Source organism: Salmo salar, chromosome ssa13 (assembly GCF_905237065.1).
Source record: "Salmo salar chromosome ssa13, Ssal_v3.1, whole genome shotgun sequence".
Lineage (NCBI taxonomy): Eukaryota > Metazoa > Chordata > Actinopteri > Salmoniformes > Salmonidae > Salmo > Salmo salar.
The window spans coordinates 111,716,933-111,734,339 of record NC_059454.1 but is presented as its reverse complement, the minus strand read 5'-3'; the positions used below and the strand labels follow the sequence as shown (position 1 = coordinate 111,734,339).

The following is a 17,407-nucleotide window of genomic DNA, read 5'->3' as shown; positions in this document are numbered from 1 at the left end:
TAAAGAAATCAGCCAAGACCTCAGAGAAAAAAAATTGTAGACCTCCACAAGTCTGGTTCTTCCTTGCGAGCAATTTCCAAATGCCTGAAGGTACCACGTTCATCTGTACAAACAATAGTACGCAAGTATAAACACCATGGGACCATGCAGCCGTCATACCGCTCAGGAAGGAGACACGTTCTGTCTCCTAGAGATGAACTTACTTTGGTGCAAAAAGTGCAAATCAATCCCAGAACAGCAGCAATGGACCCTGTGAAGATGCTGGAGGAAACAGGTACAAAAGTATCTATATCCACAGTAAAACGAGTCCTATATCGACATAACCTGAAAGGCCGCTCCGCAAGGAAGAAGCCACTGCTCCAAAACCACCATAAAAAAGCCAGACTACGGTTTGCAACTGTACATGGTGACAAAGATCATACTTTTTGGAGAAATGTCCTCTGGTCTGATAAAACAAAAATAGAACTGTTTGGCCATAATGACCATCGTTATGTTTGGAGAAAAAAGGGAGACGCTTGCAAGCCGAAGAACACCATCCCAACCGTGAAGCACGGGGGTGGCAGCATCATGTTGTGTGGGTGCTTTGCTGCAGGAGGGACTGGTGCACTTTACAAAATAGATGGCATCATGAGGAAGGACAATTATGTGGATATTGAAGCAACATCTCAAGAATCAGTCCGGAAGTTAAAGCTTGGTGACAACTGGGTCTTCCAAATGGACAATGACCCCAATTCAACCCAAAGGTGTTCGATGGGGTTCAGGTCAGGGCTTGTGCAGGCCAGTCAAGTTCTTCCACACTGATCTCAACAAACGTGCTTTGTGCACGGGGGCATTGTCATGTTGAAACAGGAAAGGGCCTTCCCCAAACTGTTGCCACAAAGTTGGAAGTACAGAATCATCTAGAATGTCATTGTATGCTGTAGCGTTATGATTTCCCTTCATTGGAACTAAGGGGCCTGAACCATGAAACACAGCCCCAGACCATTATTCCTCCTCCACCAAACTTTACAGTTGGCACTATGCGTTGGGGCAGGTAGCGTTCTCCTGGCATCTGCCAAACCAAGATTCATCCGTTGGACTGCCAGATGGTGAAGCGTGATTCATCATCCAAGAGAATTTGTTTCCGCTGCTCCAGAGTCCAATGGAGGTGAGCTTTACACCACTCCAGCCGATTCTTGGCATTGCGCATTGTGATCTTAGGCTTGTGTGCAGCTGCTCGGCCATGGAAACTCATTTCATGAAGCTCTTGATGTACAGTTCTTGTTCTGACGTTGCTTCCAGAGGCAGTTTGGTAGTGAGTGTTGCAACCCGAAGACAGATGATTTCTACGCACTACTGTGCACTTCAGCACTCGGGGGTCCCGTTTTGTGAGCTTGTGTGGCCTACCACTTCACAGCTGAGCCATTGTGACTATCGGGTTCTTGGTCACCTCCCTGACCAAGGCCCTTCTCCCCAATTGCTCAGTTCAGCCGGGCGGCCAGCTCTAGAAAGTGTCTTGGTGGTTCCAAACTTCTTCCATCTAAGAATGATGGAGGTCACTGTGTTCTTGGATTCGACATTTTGAACATTGAGATATTAAAGACATGATAGATCAGACGCATAGTATATTAAGGAGTGAAAGAGACTGGGTCTCTGTAGAAAGACAGATAGCTGTGGAATGTGTTGGGTGGACAAGAGGAGAGCAATGTGTTGATACAGTGGAGACAGATGGACATCTGTGGATTAGATGAAGGAGGGGTTGAGGTCAGAAGGTGAGGACAGATTCTCATCTGGGAGTAATAAAGGTTTGGTATCCTGTTACCCTCTTTATTCTCTTCCTGTAAAACCATAAGATGTAACCATTGGAGAGAAGGAGGAGGGTCTTAAGTGGGATATATATATACAGTTGAAGTCGGAAGTTTACATACACTTAGGTTGGAGTCATTAAAACTTGTTTTTCAACCACTCCACAAATTTCTTGTTAACAAACTATAGTTATGCAAGTCGGTTAGGACATCTACTTTGTGCATGACAAAAGTAATTTTTTCAACAATTGTTTACAGACAGATTATTTCACTTATAATTCACTGTATCACAATTCCACTGGGTCAGAAGTTTACATACACTAAGTTGACTGTGCCTTTAAACAGCTTGGAAAATTCCAGAAAATGATGTCATGGCTTTAGAAGCTTCTGATCATTTGGGTCAATTGGAGGTATACCTGTGGATGTATTTCAAGACCTACCTTCAAACTCAGTGCCTCTTTGCTTGACATCATGGGAAAGATGTAAAGAAATCAGCCAAGACCTCAGAGAAAAAAAATTGTAGACCTCCACAAGTCTGGTTCTTCCTTGCGAGCAATTTCCAAATGCCTGAAGGTACCACGTTCATCTGTACAAACAATAGTACGCAAGTATAAACACCATGGGACCATGCAGCCGTCATACCGCTCAGGAAGGAGACACGTTCTGTCTCCTAGAGATGAACTTACTTTGGTGCAAAAAGTGCAAATCAATCCCAGAACAGCAGCAATGGACCCTGTGAAGATGCTGGAGGAAACAGGTACAAAAGTATCTATATCCACAGTAAAATGAGTCCTATATCGACATAACCTGAAAGGCCGTTCAGCAAGGAAGAAGCCACTGCTCCAAAACCACCATTAGAAAAGCCAGACTACGGATTGCAACTGCACAAGAGGACCAAGATCGTACATTTTGGTCTGATGAAACAAAAATAGAACTGTTTGCTATGATGACCATCGTTATGTTCGGAGGATAAAGGGGGAGGCTTGCAAGCCGAAGAACACCATCCGAACCATGATGCACGGGGGTGGCAGCATCATGTTGTGGGGGTGCTTTGCTGAAGGAGGGACTGGTGCACTTCACAAAATAGATGGCTTTCATTAGCAAGGAAAATGATGTGGATATATTGAAGAAACATCTCAAGACCTCAGTCAGGAAGTTAAAGCTTGGTCGCAAATGGGCCTTCCAAATGGACAATGACCCCAAGCAAACTTCCAAAGTTGTGGCAAAATAGCTTAAGGACAACAAAGTCAAGGTATTGAGGGGGCCATCACAAAGCGCTGACCTCAATCCCATAAAAAATTTGTGGGCAGGGGTATGTAAACTTCTGACTTCAACTGTATATACAGTTTGAGTCCAAGCCCTGGTGCCACAGCTTCAGTGATGAACCACTAGGCTACCTACTGCCTCTACACTCTAACCACTAGGCTACCTGCCGCCTCTACACTCTAACCACTTCAGTGATGACCTAGTCTCTTCACACTGGGCAAAAACTGGTTGAATCAACATTATTTCATCAAGAAAAATTCTATGTGATGACGTTGAATCAACGTGGAAAACTGATTGGATTTGCAAAAAGTCATCAATGTAAGGGAATTCAGTCATTTTTTTTCACCCAACTTTTAACCTAAATCCAATGGCATGGTGAAATGTTCTGTTGATTTCACGTTGAATTCATGTAGGTTGACAACTCATCCAAATTGAAATCAAAACTGGATGTTGATGTGATGCCTGTATCCAGTGGGTGCTGAGATTAGCGAATACGATGACAGACACACTGGTTCTAGTCAGCCAGTTACAGTTAGTCTATAAATTAACCTGTCTGGGCGAGGTGGGACGCAACAGCCAGTGGAATCACGTGGCGCGAAATACAAATACCTCAAAAATGCTATAACTTCAATTTCCCAAACATATTACTATTTTACACCATTTTAAAAACAAGACTCTCCTTAATCTAACCACATTGTCCGATTTCAAAAAGGCTTTACAGCGAAAGCAAAACATTAGATTATGTCAGGAGAGTACCCTGCCAAAAATAATCACACAGCCATTTTCAAAGCAAGCATATATGTCACAAAAACCAAAACCACAGCTAAATGCAGCACTAACCTTTGATGATCTTCATCAGATGACACTCCTAGGACATTATGTTATACAATACATGCATGTTTTGTTCAATCGAGTTCATATTTATATCAAAAACCAGCTTTTTACATTAGCATGTGATGTTCAGAACTAGCATACCCACCGCAAACTTCCGGTGAATTTACTAAATTACTCATGATAAACGTTCACAAAATACATAACAATTCTTTTAAGAATTATAGATACAGAACTCCTTTATGCAATTGCGGTGTCAGATTTTAAAATAGCTTTTCGGCGAAAGCACATTTTGCAATAATCTGAGTAGATAGCTCGCCATCACAGGCTAGCTAATTTGACACCCACCAAGTTTGGGACAACCTAAACTCAGAATTACTATTAGAAAAATTGGATTACCTTTGCTGTTTTTCGTCAGAATGCACTCCCAGGACTTCTACTTCAATAACAAATGTTGTTTTGGTTCCAAATAATCCATAGTTATATCCAAATAGCTCCCTTTTGTTCGTGCGTTCAATTGAGAATTCTCATGAACGCGCATCTCCAGTGCCACTGTCCCCAGCCTGACCACTCACAAAATCTCCTGCTGTTCTTCGCCCAGAGACAGGAGACACGTCATTCCACTTTCTGGCGCCTTCTGAGAGCCAATGGAAGCCTTAGAAAATGTCACGTTACAGCAGAGATGCTATATTTTCGATAGAGATGCAACAGAAGGACAAGAAATTGTCAGACAGGGCACTTCCTGTATGGAATCTTCTCAGGTTTTGGCCTGCCATATGAGTTCTGTTATACTCACAGACACCATTCAAACAGTTTTAGAAACTTTAGAGTGTTTTCTATCCAAATCTACTAATTATATGCATATTCTCGTTTCTGGGCAAGAGTAGTAACCAGTTTAAATCGGGTATGTTTTATATCCGGCCATGCAAATACTGCCCCCTAGCCCCAACAGGTTTAAACATGGTTATTTTGCATATCACTAACAAATCTCTCTCCCTCTCTCTCTCCCCCCCTCTCTCTCTCCCTCCCTCTCTCTCTCCTCTCCCTCTCTCTCCTCTCCCCCTCTCTCTCTTCTCCCTCTCTCTCTCTCTCTCCTCTCCTTCTCTCCCTCTCTCTCCCTCTCCCTCTCTCTCTCTCCTCTCCCTCCTCTCTCTCCCTCTCTCTCTCTCTCTCTCTCTCTCCTCTCCCTCTCCCCCTCTCTCTCTCATCTCCCTCTCTCTCTCCTCTCCCTCTCTCTCTCTCTCCTCTCTCTCTCTCCCCCTCTCTCTCTCTCTCTCCTCCCCCTCTCTCTCTCCTCCCCCTCTCTCTCTCTCTCTCTCTCTCTCTCTCTCTCTCTCTCTCTCTCTCTCTCTCTCTCTCTCTCTCTCTCTCTCTCTCTCTCTCTCTCTCTCTCTCTCCTCTCCCCTTCTCTCTCCTCTCCCTCTCTCTCCTCTCCCTCTCTCTATCTCCTCTCTCTCTCCTCTCTCTCTCTCTCTCTCTCACTCTCTCTCTCTCACTCTCTCTCTCTCCCTCCCTTCAGAACCCTCTCCATTTCCAGATGCCGATGCAGAACCCGGCCCTGCCCCAGGTGGAGCTGCTCTACTCCCTGCTGGTGATCAACAGCTGGTATGACGTCAGCCTCCTGCTCTGTCAGGAATGGAACGTCTCCAACTTCCTGGTTCGTCTCCGTAACAACACCAAGTTCCACCTGGGTTCTGTGGTCAACATCACCACCTCCAGCACCTCGCCCAACTCTCACCCCAACAGCTCCGTCTCCAAGGCCGACTTCCAGACCTCTCTACGGGGATACCTGGAGTCCATCAAGGAGTCCACGTCCACGGTGGTCACGTTCGGCTGCGACATCCGGGACATCAAGAGGATCTTTAATGTGGTGACCAAGCTGGGCCTGATGCTGCCAGAGTACCACTGGGTGTTGGGGGACACGCAGGACGTAGAGGAGCTGAGGACCGAGGGGCTGCCGGCGGGACTGCTGGCCCATGGCAGGATGGGGGCTCCCTCCCTGGATCATTACGTCCAGGATGGGCTGGAGCTGGTGGCCCGGGTGGTAGGGTCAGCTGCGTACCGCTCCCCTGAGCTAGCTCTCATCCCCTCCATCACCAACTGCATGGATACACAGAGCAGCCAGAGCAGAAACATGACCTCAGGGAAATATCTGTCCAGGTACAGTACTAATGCTGATTCACTACTCCTATAAGCATCATTAATGACGTTTGTGGTGATTTAGTCCTAGTGCATGATTCAGAATAGGTCTGTATGATTCAGTTAAATAGGTATGTATGATTCAGTGCAATAGGTATGTATGATTCAGTGCAATAGGTCTGTATGATTCAGTTCAATAGGTCTATATGATTCAGTGCAATAGGCCTGTATGATTCAGTTCAATAGGTCTATATGATTCAGTACAATAGGTATATATGATTCAGTACAATAGGTATATATGATTCATTTCAATAGGTATATATGATTCAGTGCAATAGGTCTGTATGATTCAGTTCAATAGGTCTATATGATTCAGTGCAATAGGTCTGCATGATTCAGCACAATATCTTTATATAATTCAATTAAATAGGTCTGCATGATTCAGTACAATAGGTCTATATGATTTAGTATGGTCTATATGATTCAGTACAATAGGTCTGTATGATTCAGTTCAATAGGTATATATGATTAATTTCAATAGGTCTATATGATTCATTTCAATAGGTCTATATGATTCAGTACAATAGGTCTGTATGATTCAGTTCAATAGGTATATATGATTAATTTCAGTAGGTATATATGATTCAGTACCTGATGATAATAATGATCATGATAATTTCAAGAACATATATCTGGCCTGGTGCAGTACCATACTGATGCTGAGTTATTACTCAGTCAAGTATGATAAATACACGGATCCTGAGTTATTACTCAGTCAAGTATGATAAATACACTGATGCTGAGTTATTACTCAGTCAAGTATGATAAATACACGGATCCTGAGTTATTACTCAGTCAAGTATGATAATGATATGGAGTATTATGATGGTATGGAGTATTATGGAGTATCATGATGGTATGGAGTATTATGATGGCATGGAGTATTATGGAGTATCATAATGATATGGAGTATTATGATGGTATGGAGTATTATGGAGTATTATGATGGTATGGAGCATTATGATTGTATGGAGTATTATGGAGTATCATGATGGTATGGAGTATTATGATGGCATGGAGTATTATGGAGTATCATAATGATATGGAGTATTATGATGGTATGGAGTATTATGGAGTATTATGATGGTATGGAGCATTATGATTGTATGGAGTATTATGGAGTATTATGATTGTATGGAGTATTATGGAGTACTATGATGGTATGGAGCATTATGATTATATGGAGTATTATGGAGTATTATGATTGTATGGAGTATTATGGAGTATTATGATGGTATGGAGCATTATGATTGTATGGAGTATTATGGAGTAGTATGGTGGCATGGAGTATTATGATGGTATGGAGTATTATGATGGTATGGAGTATTATGGAGTAGTATGGTGGCATGGAGTATTATGATGGTATGGAGTATTATGGAGTATTATGATGGTATGGAGTATTACGGAGTATTATGACAGTATGGAGTATTATGATGGTATGGAGTAGTTTGAGGGTATGGAGTATTTTGATGGTATGGAGTAATTTGATGGCATGTAGTATTATGGAGTATTATGGAGTATTATGATGGTATGGAGTATTTTGGAGTATTATGATGGTAGGGAGTTTTACGATGGTATGGAATATTATGGAGTATTATGATAGTATGGAGTATTATAATGGTATGGAGTATTATGGAGTATTATGGAGTAGTATGATGGTATGGAGTATTACGATGGTATGGAATATTATGGAGTATTATGATGGTATGGAGTATTATGACAGTATGGAGTATTATGGAGTATTATGATGGTATGGAGTATTATGGAGTATTATGATAGTATAGAGTATCATGGAGTATTATGATGGTATATAGTATTATAATACTAAACCTGGTATCGATATTGAAGTTTTAACTCTGGTGTGGTGATGGTATGTAGTATTATGATGGTATAGAGTATCATGGAGTATCATGATGGCAGGGAGTATTTTGATGGTATATAGTATTATAATACTAAACCTGGTATCGATATTGAAGTTTTAACTCTGGTGTGGTGACAACACTATAAGTACTGTATCATTTCTCATGACATATGTCTCTTTTAAAATGCCACAACAACATTAACAACAACAAAAATGTCGCCAACAGACAATCTGATGTGACGGTGAATAGAGCTCAGTAGAATGTGATTCAGGGAAGGTAGGTGACTAAGATAAGCGAGCGCTGTATGACAGGTTTAGACAGTGGAAAGTGTCTTGACATTCTGCTGCCGTAGAAACACGGTTCAGTGCTTCCACTGTCTTCTCAGAGCATGTCAGTGACCTGAGGAGAGTCATGCTCTGAGGAGTAGACCCTTCTGTCTTGCTGGATCCCCACTGCGTCCCAAATGGCTCCCTATTCCCCTCATAGCGCACTACATTTGACCAGGTCCCATAGGGTAGTGCACTGTATAAGTAGGGGACTGTAAAGAGAATAGAGAGCCATTTGGGACATATACACTCGTACGCCTGCAGACTCCTCCTCCACCTCTTCCTCCTCCTCCTCATCTTCCTCCTCATCCTCCTCCTTACCTGCCTCCTCTGTTCTGCTGTTCCTAAACATTCTGCTATCTGCCGTGTTTATAAACATTCTGCTATCTGCTGTGTTTCTAAACATTCTGCTATCTGCTGTGTTTCTAAACATTCTGCTATCTGCCGTGTTTATAAACATTCTGCTATCTGCAGTGTTTCTAAACATTCTGCTATCTGCAGTGTTTATAAACATTCTGCTATCTGCAGTGTTTCTTAACATTCTGCTATCTGCCGTGTTTATAAACATTCTGCTATCTGCAGTGTTTCTTAACATTCTGCTATCTGCCGTGTTTATAAAAATTCTGCTATCTGCAGTGTTTATAAACATTCTGCTATCTGCAGTGTTTCTTAACATTCTGCTATCTGCCGTGTTTATAAACATTCTGTTATCTGCAGTGTTTATAAACATTCTGCTATCTGCAGTGTTCCTAAACATTCTGCTATCTGCCGTGTTTATAAACATTCTGCTATCTGCTGTGTTTATAAACATTCTGCTATCTGCTGTGTTTCTAAACATTCTGCTATCTGCAGTGTTTCTAAACATTCTGCTATCTGCGGTGTTTCTAAACATTCTGCTATCTGCAGTGTTCCTAAACATTCTGCTATCTGCAGTGTTTCTAAACATTCTGCTATCTGCAGTGTTTATAAACATTCTGCTATCTGCAGTGTTTCTAAACATTCTGCTATCTGCTGTGTTTCTAAACATTCTGCTATCTGCAGTGTTCCTAAACATTCTGCTATCTGCTGTGTTTCTAAACATTCTGCTATCTGCTGTGTTTCTAAACATTCTGCTATCTGCAGTGTTTCCAAACATTCTGCTATCTGCAGTGTTCCTAAATATTCTGCTATCTGCCATGTTTCTAAACATTCTGCTATCTGCCATGTTTATAAACATTCTGCTATCTGCTGTGTTTCTAAACATTCTGCTATCTGCTGTGTTTCTAAACATTCTGCTATCTGCTGTGTTTCTAAACATTCTGCTATCTGCTGTGTTTCTAAACATTCTGCTATCTGCAGTGTTCCTAAACATTCTGCTATCTGCAGTGTTCCTAAACATTCTGCTATCTGCAGTGTTTCTAAACATTCTGCTGTCTGCTGTGTTCCTAAACATTCTGCTATCTGCAGTGTTTCTAAACATTCTGCTATCTGCTGTGTTTCTAAACATTCTGCTATCTGCAGTGTTTCCAAACATTCTGCTATCTGCAGTGTTCCTAAACATTCTGCTATCTGCAGTGTTCCTAAACATTCTGCTATCTGCAGTGTTCCTAAACATTCTGCTATCTGCAGTGTTTCTAAACATTCTGCTATCTGCAGTGTTCCTAAACATTCTGCTATCTGCAGTGTTCCTAAACATTCTGCTATCTGCAGTGTTCCTAAACATTCTGCTATCTGCAGTGTTTATAAACATTCTGCTATCTGCCGTGTTTATAAACATTCTGCTATCTGCTGTGTTTCTAAACATTCTGTTATCTGCAGTGTTTATAAACATTCTGCTATCTGCAGTGTTTATAAACATTCTGCTATCTGCTGTGTTCCTAAACATTCTGCTATCTGCAGTGTTTCTAAACATTCTGCTCGGTGCAGTGTTTCTAAACATTCTGCTATCTGCTGTGTTTCTAAACATTCTGTTATCTGCAGTGTTTCTAAACATTCTGCTATCTGCAGTGTTCCTAAACATTCTGCTATCTGCAGTGTTTCTAAACATTCTGCTATCTGCTGTGTTTCTAAACATTCTGCTATCTGCAGTGTTTCCAAACATTCTGCTATCTGCAGTGTTCCTAAACATTCTGCTATCTGCAGTGTTCCTAAACATTCTGCTCTCTGCAGTGTTTCTAAACATTCTGCTATCTGCTGTGTTTCTAAACATTCTGCTATCTGCAGTGTTTCTAAACATTCTGCTATCTGCTGTGTTCCTAAACATTCTGCTATCTGCAGTGTTTATAAACATTCTGCTATCTGCAGTGTTTATAAACATTCTGCTCTCTGCTGTGTTTATAAACATTCTGCTATCTGCTGTGTTCCTAAACATTCTGCTATCTGCAGTGTTTATAAACATTCTGCTATCTGCAGTGTTTATAAACATTCTGCTCTCTGCTGTGTTTATAAACATTCTGCTATCTGCAGTGTTCCTAAACATTCTGCTATCTGCAGTGTTTATAAACATTCTGCTCTCTGCAGTGTTTATAAACATTCTGCTATCTGCAGTGTTCATAAACATTCTGCTATCTGCAGTGTTCCTAAACATTCTGCTATCTGCAGTGTTTATAAACATTCTGCTATCTGCAGTGTTTATAAACATTCTGCTATCTGCTGTGTTTATAAACATTCTGCTATCTGCAGTGTTCCTAAACATTCTGCTATCTGCAGTGTTCCTAAACATTCTGCTATCTGCAGTGTTTATAAACATTCTGCTATCTGCAGTGTTCCTAAACATTCTGCTATCTGCAGTGTTTCTAAACATTCTGCTCTCTGCAGTGTTCATAAACATTCTGCTATCTGCTGTGTTTATAAACATTCTGCTATCTGCAGTGTTCCTAAACATTCTGCTATCTGCAGTGTTCCTAAACATTCTGCTATCTGCCATGTTTATAAACATTCTGCTATCTGCCATGTTTATAAACATTCTGCTATCTGCTGTGTTTCTAAACATTCTGCTATCTGCTGTGTTTCTAAACATTCTGCTATCTGCAGTGTTCCTAAACATTCTGCTATCTGCTGTGTTTCTAAACATTCTGCTATCTGCAGTGTTTATAAACATTCTGCTATCTGCAGTGTTCCTAAACATTCTGCTATCTGCAGTGTTTCTAAACATTCTGCTATCTGCTGTGTTCCTAAACATTCTGCTATCTGCAGTGTTTATAAACATTCTGCTATCTGCAGTGTTTATAAACATTCTGCTCTCTGCTGTGTTTATAAACATTCTGCTCTCTGCTGTGTTTATAAACATTCTGCTATCTGCAGTGTTCCTAAACATTCTGCTATCTGCAGTGTTCCTAAACATTCTGCTATCTGCAGTGTTTATAAACATTCTGCTATCTGCAGTGTTCCTAAACATTCTGCTATCTGCAGTGTTCCTAAACATTCTGCTATCTGCAGTGTTCCTAAACATTCTGCTATCTGCAGTGTTCCTAAACATTCTGCTATCTGCAGTGTTCCTAAACATTCTGCTATCTGCAGTGTTCCTAAACATTCTGCTATCTGCAGTGTTTATAAACATTCTGCTATCTGCTGTGTTTATAAACATTCTGCTATCTGCAGTGTTCCTAAACATTCTGCTATCTGCAGTGTTCCTAAACATTCTGCTAGCTGCAGTGTTTATAAACATTCTGCTATCTGCAGTGTTTATAAACATTCTGCTATCTGCTGTGTTCCTAAACATTCTGCTATCTGCAGTGTTTATAAACATTCTGCTATCTGCAGTGTTTATAAACATTCTGCTATCTGCTGTGTTTCTAAACATTCTGCTATCTGCAGTGTTCCTAAACATTCTGCTATCTGCAGTGTTTCTAAACATTCTGCTATCTGCAGTGTTCCTTCCTGACAGTTTTTGAACTGTGTCAGATTTCTGTCTTCCCTGTGGTCTGAGGAGATTTAAACTGTAGCAGCCAGCACAACAAACAAACACACTAACACACACACACATTACACACACACACACACACACACATTACAGACACACACACAAACAAACAAACACAGCTGTAAAGTCAGCTGTTGGTTACCCACCAACTGGTCACTCCAACAGCACAGTTTGCCATAATAAAAAAAAAATAAAAAAAAATAAAAGCACAGCTTGCAAGAGAACAATGAAATAGGAACCGATTATCTTTTAGGAAAGGTCTTCCAGCTCACACACAGCTGGCTGTAACACCTGCTGTTCATGGTCTTTATCATCAGTGTGCGAGATCCCCTTATTATCTGTCAGATCTGGAGCAGGTCCGACCCCCTGCTGGTTCTGTTTGACCAGACAGAACCCTGTGCTTGCCTGTCCTGGCATGAGTTCAGGCCTCGTCAAACTGCCAAATGGGCACCGAAGGAACCTGTCTTGTCCCGTGTAGAGCTCATCACAGTAGCTTATCTTTACACCTGTCTTTAAACCTAACACTAACTCTAACCTAACCCTACCCTGACACTAACCCTAACCTGACCCTAACCCTAACCCTAACTCTAACCTAACCCTAACCCTAACTTGACACTAACCTGACATTAACCCTAACCTAACCCTAACCTGACATTAACACTAACCTGACATTAACCCTAACCTGACATTACCCTAACCTGACATTACCCTAACCTGACACTAACCCTAACCTGACATTAACCCTAACCTGACACTAACCCTAACCTGACATTAACCCTAACCTGACATTAACCCTAACCTGACATTAACCCTAACCTAACCCTAACCTGACATTAACCCTAACCTGACACTAACCCTAACCTGACATTAACCCTAACCTGACATTAACCCTAACCTAACCCTAACCTGACATTAACCCTAACCTGACACTAACCCTAACCTGACATTAACCCTAACCTTACACTAACCCTAACCTGACACTAACCCTAACCTGACATTAACCTGACATTAACCCTAACCTGACATTAACCTTAACCTAACCCTAACCTGACATTAACCCTAACCTGACACTAACCCTAACCTGACATTAACCCTAACCTTACACTAACCCTAACCTGACACTAACCCTAACCTGACATTAACCTGACATTAACCCTAACCTGACATTAACCCTAACCTGACCATAACATTAACCAGACATTAACCCTAACCTGACACTAACCCTAACCTGACATTAACATGACATTAACCCTAACCTGACATTAACCCTAACCTGACATTAACCCTAACCTGACATTAACCCTAACCTGACCCTAACATTAACCTGACACTAACCCTAACCTGACACTAACCTGACATTAACCCTAACCTGACACTAACCTGACACTAACCTGACATTAACCCTAACCTGACATTAACCCTAACCTAACCCTAACCTGACATTAACCCTAACCTGACACTAACCCTAACCTGACATTAACCCTAACCTTACACTAACCCTAACCTGACACTAACCCTAACCTGACATTAACCTGACATTAACCCTAACCTGACATAACCCTAACCTGACATTAACCCTAACCTGACACTAACCCTAACCTGACCCTAACCCTAACCTGACATTAACCCTAACCTGACCATAACATTAACCTGACATTAACCCTAACCTGACACTAACCCTAACCTGACATTAACATGACATTAACCCTAACCTGACATTAACCCTAACCTGACATTAACCCTAACCTGACATTAACCCTAACCTGACCCTAACATTAACCTGACACTAACCCTAACCTGACACTAACCTGACATTAACCCTAACCTGACACTAACCTGACACTAACCTGACATTAACCCTGACCTGACACTAACCCTAACCTGACATTAACCCTAACCTGACATTAACCCTAACCTGAAACTAACCCTAACCTGACATTAACCCTAACCTGACATTAACCATAACCTGACATTAACTCTAACCTGACCCTAACCCTAACCTGACATTAACCCTAACCTGACCCTAACCCTAACCTGACACTAACCCTAACCTGACATTAACCCTAACCTGACATTAACCCTAACCTGAAACTAACCCTAACCTGACATTAACCGTAACCTGACCCTAACCCTAACCTGACATTAACTCTAACCTGACCCTAACCCTAACCTGACACTAACCTGACATTAACCCTAACCTGACACTAACCCTAACCTGACATTAACCCTAACCTGATATTAACCCTAACCTGACACTAACCCTAACCTGACATTAACCCTGACCTGACATTAACCCTAACCTGACATTAACCCGAACCTGACATTAACCCTAACCTGACAATAACCCTAACCTGACATTAACTCTAACCTGACACTAACCCTAACCTGACATTAACCCTAACCTGATATTAACCCTAACCTGACACTAACCCTAACCTGACATTAACCCTAACCTGACATTAACCCTAACCTGACATTAACCCGAACCTGACACTAACCCTAACCTGACATTAACCCTGACCTGACATTAACCCTAACCTGACATTAACCCGAACCTGACATTAACCCTAACCTGACAATAACCCTAACCTGACATTAACTCTAACCTGACACTAACCCTAACCTGACATTAACCCTAACCTGACCCTAACCCTAACCTGACATTAACCCTAACCTGACCCTGACCCTAACCTGACGTTAACCTGACATTAACCCTAACCTGACATTAACCCTAACCTGACCCTAACCTGACCCTAACCCTAACCTGACATTAACCCTAACCTGACACTAACCCTAACCTGACACTAACCTGACACTAACCCTAACACTAACCTGACACTAACCCTAATCTGACATTAACCCTAACCTGACATTAACCCTAACCTGACACTAACCCTAACCTGACATTAACTCTAACCTGACATTAACCCTAACCTGACATTAACCTGACCCTAACCCTAACCTGACATTAACCCTAACCTGACCATAACATTAACCTGACATTAACCCTAACCTGACACTAACCCTAACGTGACATTAACATGACATTAACCCTAACCTGACATTAACCCTAACCTGACATTAACCCTAACATGACATTAACCCTAACCTGACCCTAACATTAACCTGACACTAACCTGACATTAACCCTAACCTGACACTAACCTGACACTAACCTGACATTAACCCTAACCTGACACTAACCTGACACTAACCTGACATTAACCCTAACCTGACATTAAACCTGACCTGACACTAACCCTAACTTGACATTAACCCTAACCTGACATTAACCCTAACCTGACATTAACTCTAACCTGACCCTAACCCTAACCTGACACTAACCTGACATTAACCCTAACCCTAACCTGACACTAACCCTAACCTGACATTAACCATAACCTGATATTAACCCTAACCTGACACTAACCCTAACCTGACATTAACCCTAACCTGACATTAACCCTAACCTGACATTAACCCGAACCTGACACTAACCCTAACCTGACATTAACCCTAACCTGACATTAACCCTAACCTGACATTAACCCGAACCTGACATTAACCCTAACCTGACATTATCCCTAACCTGACATTAACTCTAACCTGACACTAACCCTAACCTGACATTAACCCTAACCTGACCCTAACCCTAACCTGACATTAACCCTAACATGACCCTGACCCTAACCTGACGTTAACCTGACATTAACCCTAACCTGACATTAACCCTAACCTGACCCTAACCTGACCCTAACCCTAACCTGACATTAACCCTAACCTGAAACTAACCCTAACCTGACACTAACCTGACACTAACCCTAACACTAACCTGACACTAACCCTAATCTGACATTAACCCTAACCTGATATTAAACCTAACCTGACACTAACCCTAACCTGACATTAACCTGACATTAACCCTAACCTGATTTTAACCCTAACCTGACATTTACCCTAACCTGACATTTACCCTAACCTGACATTAACCCTAACCTGACACTAACCCTAACCTGACATTAACTCTAACCTGACATTAACCCTAACCTGACATTAACCTGACACTAACCCTAACCTGACATTACCCCTAACTTGACATTAACCCTATCCTGACATTAACCTGACATTAACCCTAACCTGACATTAACCCTAACCTGACACTAACCCTAACCTGACATTACCCTAACCTGACATTAACCCTAACCTGACACTAACCCTAACCTGACATTAACCCTAACATGACACTAACCCTAACCTAACATTAACCCTAACCTGACCCTAACCTGACACTAACCCTAACCTGACACTAACCCTAACCTGACATTAACCCTAACCTGACACTAACCCTAACCTGACATTAACCCTAACCTGACACTAACCCTAACCTGACACTACCCTAACCTGACATTAACCCTAACCTGACATTAACCCTAACCTGACATTAACCCTAACCCTAACCCTAACCTGACATTAACCCTAACCCTAACCTGACATTAACCCTAACCCTAACCCTATCCTGACATTAACCTGACATTAACCCTAACCTGACATTAACCCTAACCTGACACTAACCCTAACCTGACATTACCCCTAATTTGACATTAACCCTAATCTGACATTAACCTGACACTAACCCTAACCTGACATTACCCCTAACTTGACATTAACCCTATCCTGACATTAACCTGACATTAACCCTAACCTGACATTAACCCTAACCTGACACTAACCCTAACCTGACGTTAACCCTAACCTGACATTAACCCTAACCTGACACTAACCCTAACCTGACATTAACTCTAACCTGACACTAACCCTAACCTAACATTAACCCTAACCTAACCCTAACCTGACACTAACCCTAACCTGACATTAACCCTAACCTGACATTAACCCTAACCTGACACTAACCCTAACCTAACATTAACCCTAACCTGACATTAACCCTAACCTAACATTAACCCTAACCTAACATTAACCCTAACCTAACCCTAACCTGACACTAACCCTAACCTGACATTAACCCTAACCTGACATTAACCCTAACCTGACACTAACCCTAACCTAACATTAACCCTAACCTGACATTAACCCTAACCTAACATTAACCCTAACCTAACATTAACCCTAACCTAACCCTAACCTGACACTAACCCTAACCTGACATTAACCCTAACCTGACATTAACCCTAACCTGACACTAACCCTAACCTAACACTAACCCTAACCTGACATTAA

At 41.7% G+C, this 17,407-nt stretch overlaps 1 protein-coding gene across 1 annotated transcript in view; it reads left to right on the top strand.

The window, feature by feature from the left end:
- Window positions 1-17,407, top strand: part of LOC106568587 (glutamate receptor ionotropic, NMDA 3A) — a 162,199-nt gene that overhangs the window by 34,577 nt on the left and 110,215 nt on the right. The window contains 1 exon segment of the mRNA XM_045692701.1: window positions 5,401-6,041. Coding sequence (XP_045548657.1) covers window positions 5,401-6,041 — 641 coding nt within the window.